The sequence below is a fragment of the Equus quagga genome, chromosome 13 (genome assembly GCF_021613505.1).
Source record: "Equus quagga isolate Etosha38 chromosome 13, UCLA_HA_Equagga_1.0, whole genome shotgun sequence".
Lineage (NCBI taxonomy): Eukaryota > Metazoa > Chordata > Mammalia > Perissodactyla > Equidae > Equus > Equus quagga.
Window position 1 is genome coordinate 103,984,498 of NC_060279.1, and position 9,976 is coordinate 103,994,473.

Genomic DNA, 9,976 nt, shown 5'->3' on the forward strand with positions numbered 1-9,976 from the left:
GTAACCTACACACTTACCAGACGCGTAAACCCCAGCGTGCAGCGTAACCTACACACTTTCCAGACGCGTAAATCACAGCATGCAGTGTAACATACACACTTACCAGACACAAAAACAAATGAAAATGTGATACACAGCCAAGAAGAAAAATAGCCAATAGAAAGTGAGCCCAAGATTGCCCAGTTGTTGAAAAACAAGGATCTCACAAAAGAAATGGGAACTAGAAAAAAAAAAACCTTGGGAGAAGGTTAATTCCAGAACTAAAACGTGGAGCATACAAAATAAAAACTTCACCGGTGGTGCACTGACCACGCCTATTCAGCATTGTACTAGAGGTCCTCATCAGCACAGTAAGAAGAGAAAGAGACTGAAGATTGGAAAAGAAGAAAGAAAACTGTTCCTATTTACAAATGAGAATATCTACACAGAAAATCCTAAAAAGTCGACAAAATATAAACTAGAATAAGTGACTTTAGCAAGGTTCCAGGGTACAAGGTAATATAGTGTATTCAATTGTACATCTATATTTCAGCAATGAAAATTGGACATTTAAAGCTAAAAAATAGTATCATTTGCAACAGCAACAAAAACACAGGAATTTCTTAGGAATAAATCTAACAAAATATGTGCAAAATTTGTATGCAGAGAGGTACAAAATATGACCAGAAACCAGGCGAGGAAAGAGTTAATGAAAATCTGATCTGAAACTAAACACAGTCTGTCAAGTGTTTTCCAGACAAGGAGAAAACTAAATGTGCTGTTTTTCAGAAGCTGATGACCTCATTTTTTGCAGATGTTGCCATCCTGCAGGGAAACTTACATGGTTCCAGCAGGACCCTTGCAAATTGCTCCAGCTCTGCGAGTCCAAAAGTTACCTTGGACCTGTTATCTAATAATCCCTTGACCTCGTTATGTAAAGGCGTGTTACACTGATCTCAGTATGTAATGGTGCCTTGAATTCACTATGTAAGGGCCTGCACATGCGCCCTCATTAGGCCCAGTTGTTACACAGTTGTAACATATCCTCTGCACTCTGGTGTAGTCTCCACCACACTAAACTGGGGAAGGGGGCAGGCACTGCTTTGCGAGCTATCCCCAGTGTTCTCCATTGCTTGTACATGCAGCAAACCTTTTTTTCTTCACCCACTTCAGCCTTGGTTGTGCTTTTTGGCTCCGCACTCACCAAGAGACAGACTCATTGAGTTTGGTTACAAAACCACTGATGAAAGAAATCAAAGAGGAATTTTAATGCAGATATACAGTGTTCATGGGTTAAGATGTTGCTTTTCCCCAAAAGGATCTATAAATACAATTCAATTCCAGCACGAATTAAGAAATCAACACACTAAATTATGAAATTCCTATTGGAAAGGCAAAGGAACCAGAACAGTCCAAATAAATCTGAAGAACCACCACATAGCTAGAAGACACACACTATGTGATTTCAAGACTTAGCGTAAAGGTACAGTAATCAGAACAGTGTGGTAACTGAAGAAAGCATAGATACATAAATCAACAGAGCAGAAATAGACCCACACATTTATGGTCAATTGACTTTCTTTCTTTTTTTTTTTTGAGGAAGATTAGCCCTGAGCTAACTACTGACAATCCCTCTTCTTTTTGCTGAGGAAGACTGTGAGCTAACATCCCGGCCCATCTTCCTCTACTTTATACGTGGGACGCCTACCACAGCATGGCTTTTGCCAAGCAGTGCCATGTCCACACCTGGGATCCGAACCAGCGAACCCCAGGCTGCCGAGAAGCAGAACGTGCAAACTTAACCACTGAGCCACTGGGCTGGCCTCTATGGTCAACTGATTTTCAATAAAGGCACAAGGCAATTAAATGGAGAAAAGGCAGTTGTTTCAAATCATGCTGTAACAATTAGTCATCCATATGCACAAAAATGAACTTTGATCCATTCCTTGTACCTTATACAGAAATCAACTCAAATGGATCATATAAAACTATAAAATTTCTAAAAGAATACATCGAGGGATATCTTTGTGAATGAAGGTTAGGCAAAGATTTATTAGATATAACACCAAAAGTATAATTCAGAGAAGCAGAAATTGATAAATTGGACTTAATCCAAATTACAAACTTCCACTCTTTGAAAGACACTGTTAAGAGAAAGAAAAGATTAGCCAAAAACTGGGAGAAAATATCTGCAAATCACACACCCGACAAAGAACTTTAACCAGAATACATCAAGAACTCTAAAAACTCAATAATAAGAAAACAAAACAGCCACTTGACCAAAAAACATGGAAGGATGGCAAACAAGCACATGAAAAGATGATCAACACATCATTTGTTGTTAGGCAAATGCAAATTAAAACCACGAGATGCTGCCCTGGGGTGTTTTTATCTAAAATTAGAAGTATACAGGTTAAACAACAACCTGACGGGCAATGTCTCCCTTATCTGAAGTAACACTTTCCCAGGAGCTAAGGCTGGCAATTCAAAGCACATACAACCTTTCCTTCCTCGAGTTCCTCTGCTTACGCTCCCTCCTTTAGGACTTAAGAATAACCCCAATTCTGGGGAGTCTGGATAACATCTTGCAACAAAGGTGTCTGGTTATCGTGTCCTACACATCGCCAAAGAGAAACCTCTGTGTCAGCAGACAAGCTTCCCCACACCAGAATCCACTATCCACCAGGAGGCAGACGACTAAGGACACCTGCCTGCAGATTCCCTTATCTCACCATCCTCCTCCCAGCAAACAGCCTCACAAGGCCAAATGCAGGCTGGTGGAAAAGCACCGAGCTGGTGGAAAAAAGCCAGCAAGGCCACAGGCTCCCCCTCCCTGCGAGCAGCCATATTCCCTGCAATTCTTAAAACCCCTTATTACCCACTTCTACACGGGGAGCCAAGACTTCCTAAAGTGCTAGCCTGCTGCTATTCCCTTTGCCTGGCAAAGAAAATAAAAACTTTCTTTCCTTTTCACCCAAAACTCTGTTCTCATTATTTGGGTTGGCACCAGGTTCAGAGACCAAATTTTTGGTGACAATAGCATTAAACACCTACTAGAATGGCTAATATTTATAAAACCGACAATATCAAGTGCTGGTGAGGATGCAGAGCAACTAGAATTCTTGTACGTTGCTCACGGGAATCCAAAATGGTGCAGTTACTTTGGAAAAGTTTCTCATGAAGTTAAACATGCAGAAACCCAAGCCTAGATATTTACCCGTGAAACGAAAACTTGTGTTCACACAAAAACCTACATGTAAAGTTTATAGCAACTTTCTTTATAATCTCCCCAAACCGGAAACAACTCAAATGGCCCTCAGCTGCTGACTGTATAAACAAACTGTCACATATCCATACAATGGTATACAACTTATCAATAAAAAGGAGGACACTACCGATGCATGCAAAAAATTAGTCTCAAATGCATTGTATTAAGTCAAAGAAGCCAGACACAAAGGCTACATACTACTGTATGATTCTACATGCAAAATTCTATTTTTATGACATTCTGGAAAAGGCAAAACTAACAGGGAGGAAAACAGATCAGTGGTTGCCAAGGACCAGGGGTGGGGAAAGAAATGACTATCTGGGTGGGGGGTGATAGAACTGTTCCCCATCTTAATCGTGCTAGTGATTACATGATTGTATGAATTTTTCAAAATATCACAGAACTCTCATTAAAAATAACAAATTTACTATATATAAATTACACCTCAATTTAAAAAATCATTTACAGATGTGAAACAAATACGTGAAAATGTTAACACTTGACAAAGCTGGGTGGGGAATGTCTACGTGTTTATGATCATATTTTCTATACTTTTTTGTATGTCCAGAACATTTCCTAACAAAAAGTTAGATTTTTAAATTATTTTAAATCAAAAGTAATGATTTTTTAAAAAAGCTTCTCGTCCTCTGATGTGACATCATCTACGCAGTATTTTTACTAAAAATGTTTAACCTAAACACATCATGAGGAAACAGACAGACAAACCCAAAGTGAGGAATATTTTGCAAAGCAACTGCCCTCGCTCTTTATAAATTTCAATGACAACAAAGATACAAAAAAGCCGGAAAACTGGCTTAAATTTAAGGAAACTAAAAGGCTACAACTAAATACAATGCCTAATTTCTGATTGAGTCCTGGATCAGAGAAAACAAGTTATAGAAGATATTATTGGGACAACTGGAGAAATTCACGCCTGGACTATATATTAGGCAACAGTATTGTACCAATGTTAAATTTCTCAAGTATGATAATTATATTGTGGTTATTGAAGAGAGTCTTTGCTCTTAGGAAACACGTCCAAGTATTTAGAGTTCTCAACTAATTTTCAAATGGTTCAGTAAAAAAAAGTAAATAATTTTATATACACATATTTATCAAGAAATATGCAAATGCAACAGAACATTAACAATTGTTGAGTGTGGGATATATGGTTATTCTCAACATTGTTACTATAACTTGTTTTTATGTTTGAAAATCTCCAAAATATCAAGTTTGGAAAAAACGTTTAAAATAAATTTTGGGGGGCCGGCCCCGTGGCCAAGTGGTTAAGTTCGTGTGCTCCGGCTTTGGCGGCCCAGGGTTTCGCTGGTCCGGATCCATGCCACCACTCATCAGGCCACATTGAGGCGGCATCCCACATGCCACAACTAGGAGGACCCACGACTAAAAATATACAGCAATGTACTGGGGGGATTAGGGGAAAAAAAGCAGGAGAGAAAAAAGAAGACTGGCAACAGCTCAGGTGCCAATCTTTAAAATATAAATAAATAAATTTTTTTAAGGTAGCATAGATCCTTTGAAGTTGCTAGAATGTTTTGTTATTTAAAAATCTGCTTCTAAAACCTAGAAAATGCAGGCCAGGCTGGGGTCAGTTTTGCCAGCCAGCAGAAGAAGCGGTTCAAGTTGCACTTTCTTCCACATCCTTTACTAGGAGGGGACAGGCTCCCAACTCCACCTCTGGCACCAAGGACAGCCGCTGACCCCCCAGGGCTATGAAGCAACCTGCCCACACTGCCGTCATCAGCCGGGCACGGTGCTTTTCTTTTCTTTTTTCTGCATGTCTATTTTATTTTCATTAAAGAAATATTTATATAAAATTTTGGTCCACTTTCTTCTCCTTGACCTCTACCATTCAAACGAATACTTTAATTTTACTTAAGTAAAAGCAGAATCATATATCTGGCATGATAACTAAACACTTCACATCATTAAATTAATTGGATTTAATTGAAACTATTTCTCTAGAATAGTAACTCAGCGTTCCTACATGTTACTTCCCTTTAATTTATCTGAGTAACTACGTAAGGAGTGTCTTTTTCCACATTCAGGAATGAGTGTGTCTAAGTGTAATCTATAACATCAGTTTAACTGATGTATATATATACAAACTGATTTATAATATTCTCTATCCTTCATGTTCAATTCCCCTTAGTATATGGTATTTCCACAATAACATTTGCTATTATACTCAAACTCAGACTTCCCAACATCAGCTGTAAAAATTAAGACATCAATTTTAAACCATTATGAAAATTCCAGACTAAACAACACTTGGACCACTTGTAGACCGGCTGTCATGAGAGGTCCCTGGACAGCTATCGCTTCAACCTCAGCATGGCCTCCTCTGCGCAAAGCAGCAGCCTGGGAAGCAGGAAAACTGCGCCTGAAATACCGTTTGCAGATTTCACGGGCGGTACTGACTTTATGATGCCAGCCAGCGTAACAACTGTTCTGATCACATTAGTGAGGTCACAGCCTGTAGCTTCCAGAATTTCACCCATGTCTGTAAGAGCTTGTTTAGCTCCTTCCACCACCCCTCCTGGCAAAAGCTGTCCACTTGAAGGGTCCATGCCTCACCGTCCTAAAATGTAAGTGGTCCTGTTGACTAACATAGCTTGACTGTAGGACCAATGGCCCTGGGACTTTTTCGGTGCGGATCCCCTTTCCGATCGAGGATGACACGGCCAATCCTTTTCCCTTGCAGCCCTTCTGGGAAAACAAGCCCACATGTACACCACCCTACTCGTGACTCACTGCACTCTCCCTTACTAACCTCTTACACAACCGCATGTTGCCTGGGCTGCTTTCTGAATATACATTTTTAATCAACACTTTTTTCTTCATCAGCCTCACCCTAACAGGTTCATAATGCTAGTTGTGTTTTCACTTCTAAATATGCTAAAATGAATACAAAACCACTAAAATTAAATTTTATTTTTAACTGTAAACTACACATAAAATTTACCACCTTAACCATATTCAGTGGCATTAACTACATTCATATTGTGCTACCTTCATTACCATCCATCTCCAGAACTCTCCTCATCTTGCAAAAGTGAAACTCTATACCCATTAAATAGTAACTCCCAATCATCCCACCCCCAGCCCCTGGGAAACAGCATTCTACTTTCTCTATGAATCTAACTACTCCAGGGGCCAGGTGGAATCATACAGTTATTTATCCTTTTCTATCTGGCTTATTTCACTTAACACATGTCCTCAAGGTTCTTCCATGTTGTAGCATGTGTCAGAATTTCCCTCCTTTTTAAGGCTGAAGAATAGTCCATCATATGTATATCCCACATTTTGCTTATCCATTCATCTGTTGACAGATACCAGGCAGAAATATTTTTATCCGTGTAAAAGCTAAATTAATCTGGAGAACTACAAGTGGTGCCTGCAGGACACGTGGGGAAGTACTCCCATACTGGACAGAGACTGTGGTCAGTGTGAGCCCGGTAAGAACCGGAAGGGGGAGCAGACCAGAGCTGAGGGGGTAGAGAAAAGGGTTCTTGGGTCCAACTGAGAAGAGGGGTTCGTTCCTCCTGCCAAAGTTCTGCCCTAATGGATTTGCACGTGGCAGGCTCCGTATCTGGAAGAACCCTGTCTTTTCCTAAAGGAGAAATCGGACTGGCATATTTAGGACTGATGGTGGAGAGAAGCTTGCCAGTTGGATCTGAAACCCCTAAAGGGCTCAGAGCAAACCCTCCTTAAGACTCAGCTACTTCAAACATTTGTGAATCTCTGTGCATGTAAATTACATAAGACATAAAACAGGAGCAGGAAAGTTGATGGTTTTAAAAAATCCCATCATTTGCTATGTCCCTCTCCTCTGCCTACTAAAGTATGATTTTTTTTAAGTGACTTTTATTTCCTTTTCCCAGTAACCGAAACCCACCCCTCTGCTCTGCTTTGTAAACTGCTTCCTCCACGTTAACATGGTGAACACACCAGGCCTTCAGAGTCTCCTGCATCACCAAGGAGCACCGCCTGACTCAGAGCCGAAACCGCAGCTGTCCACCCAGGCGAGCCCCGCCGCCACCCCCAACTCCGAGAATCTGAGCCCCGAGGCGCCCGCGTGGGGAGGAGGGGCCAGGGTCCCCCCGCGCGAGAGGTCAGGGTTCCCCACGAGTGAAGCCGGGAGGGGCGCGTGTGCCGGGCACGGGGGTTGAGTGTTACACCCCCGCTCCTGTCCAGGGCCGCAGCCCCAAGGGGCCAAAGGGTGGGGACCCACCGGAGAGGACCCGCGTCGGGGGAGAGGAAGAAGTCAGGGTCCCCGTGTCCAAGGACCGGGAGCATGAGGGGGCCCTCACCCAACACCGATCCGCGACGGGGTGCGTGGGAGAAGGGATTACCGTCCGTCCCTCCTCCTAAGGTTCCAGAATTAGATACAGGACACCCAGTTAAATTTGAATTTCAGAGGAACAACGGACAACTTTCTACTCTAAGGATATCGCAATCAGTGCATGGCCACACCTGGACTAAAATTTCACGTAGTTTATCTCAAATTAAGTCCGGGATCGTATCTGGTACCCGTCCCCGCGGTCCAAAGACCCGCGTCCCCGGCCGGGACGGACCCTGCACGGGGGGTAGAGGGTCACCGCCGGCCCGGGGGCTTCGCGCTGGCTCACCTTCAGCACCAGGACCTCGAGCATCTTCCTGCGCCTCGCCGCCGGCGCGCTGCAGGCCCTGCAAAGACACGCAGCGTCGCGGCCGCGCCCCTCGCCGGCCTCCCCGTCGCTACTCACTCACAGTGAACTTTTGGCACAAGAACAGCCTCTCTCGCAGCGCGGGCCTCCGCCCCCCGTGCGTCCCCGCCTCCTCTCCGCTCGCCGCCGCGGACCCCCGCGCGCCCAGCTCCGGCCCCGCCGCCCCGGCCCGCCACGCACCCCGGGCGACGCGCTCCGCCCTCCGACCTGGACGCCGCCGCGGGCGCCCTCGGGGCTTCGGCCCCGCAGCCCGCAGCCTGCCCCCGCCCGCCGCCGCCTCGAGACTTCCACAAACCACGTGTGCGCCAACGGCCCGGACAACGGCCGCGCCCTGCGCACAGCGCCCCGAGCCGCGGGCGGGGCAGGGGCGCGGGGGAGGAGCCACGGAGGGCGCGCGGAGCCGGCCGGCCGAGGTCGTGGGGCCTCCGAGGCCCGGGAACACGCCTGTCCACCGTCTGCCCGGTCCCGCGGGGCTGCGTGGGGGCCCCTGCCCTCCGACTCCCTCTTAGTCAGCCTCGATCTCGCGGCCAGGGGTGGGGTGGGGTGAGGAACGATCACCCTAGCCACTGATGCCGCGTCCTCGTGGCCTCCTGGCAGCATCCACCGACCTCCTTCGCCCGTAAAGGCTTCCAGTCTCGCCTCTCCTTCCCTCTGGAAGGCCAGGACTCTCCAAGTCTCTGTCAGGGGCATTCCTGTCCCCACCAAAGGTTGCAAAGGGCGGCCTGGGGTGCCAGGTGCTGGCCCAGACATGTATTTTTGTTGTGGCACCGCAGGGTTCTCTAAACTCTGAACGCTTGGAAGCCTCTGTTTTCTCCCCTTAAAATTGGGACTCGCAGGATGGTTGTCAGAATTGGATGAGGTCACACTATGTGAAACAAAGGACACCCAAGAAGCTCTCAGAGCCGGTTAACTTTATTACTGTCTCAGGAATCTCCCCAACACTTGAATAAGCCCAGAAACAAGACGAAAGTAAAAGAATATTCCTTGAAAATCACGGGAACCACAGCCAAAAGAAGATGCTGGGCCGAGGTGGTTTTACAGATGAGTTCTTCAGTATTTCAATTGTGAAAAAAAATTTCTTAAGCCCACGTCAAAATGTGTTTATTTGCTGGTAAGGGAACCAACAAGATGGCAAAAGATTGCGACGCTTTAGAGAGAGCATGGCAATTATGGGGTATATATTTGGGAAACAGTGCTCACATAAGCACCCAGTTTTAAAAGTAAGTTTGATTTCCGAAGGTCAAGCAAACATCACGTGCTTCAAGGCTCAGGCAGGACGGTTGGAGAGGAGAGGGTCGACTTCCCTGAGCAGGAACACAGCTGCAAGGCGCAGGACGTTCACCTGCTGCTGCGTTGGGCTAACGGGGCCTCAGCCCAGTGGAGGCACCTGGCAGGGCCAACTCACCTGAAATCTCCAGACCTTGTCAAAAAGAGGTGGGAAACAACCACATCTCAGTTAAATGGGAGGTCCCCGAGAGTTCCCAAGCCGCAGAGAAGAGGCAGAATACACCCTTCTCCCAATTCTTAGTGTGGGGTCAGCATTTTTTTCTTTTGAGTAGAACCTGTGCTGCAATATGGTGTTTCCCTAACTTTTTCACAACACAGTTCACAGAAAATGAAAATATTTATACATCACACTAGGACGAAGGGTCAAGACTGCTGTTATGGTATTGAGTAATGCTCACTACCCTGGGGCTGCAGCCACCTAGGCCCCTTGAGGCAGAGGAGGGTCAGTATCTTCACCTGTAACCTGTCTCTGTGCCCCACTCCCGCCCCGCCCCGGCCCCCCAGCTAGTGGGAAGCATTTTTAAAGAAATTCCTCATAAATAAGTAGTTGGGCTGTAATATACAGCATGGTGACTCAAGTTAATAATACTGTATTGCATATTTGAAAGTTGCTACGAGAGTAGATCCTGAAAGTTCTCATCAGAAGAAAAACTTTTTGCAACTATGTATGGTGATAGATGTTAACTAGAGTTATTGTGGTGACCATTTCAAA

The 9,976-nt window shown here is 45.2% G+C and overlaps 1 protein-coding gene across 3 annotated transcripts in view; it reads right to left on the reverse strand.

Annotated features, from left to right (window-relative positions):
* The window catches only part of TDRD12 (tudor domain containing 12), an 85,490-nt gene extending 77,190 nt beyond the window's left edge, over positions 1-8,300 (reverse strand). For 2 of the 3 annotated variants that reach the window (XM_046683517.1, XM_046683515.1), the window contains exons 1-2: positions 8,158-8,205; positions 7,900-7,957 (exon numbers count right to left, since the gene is read on the reverse strand). In XM_046683517.1, the coding sequence (XP_046539473.1) occupies positions 7,900-7,923 (24 nt within the window). In that variant the 5' untranslated portion in view covers positions 7,924-7,957; positions 8,158-8,205. Of the gene's footprint in view, positions 1-7,899; positions 7,958-8,157 lie in introns of all 3 variants that reach the window. The other variant, XM_046683516.1, reaches the window with a different exon arrangement.
* Between the last annotated feature and the right edge of the window lie 1,676 nt (positions 8,301-9,976).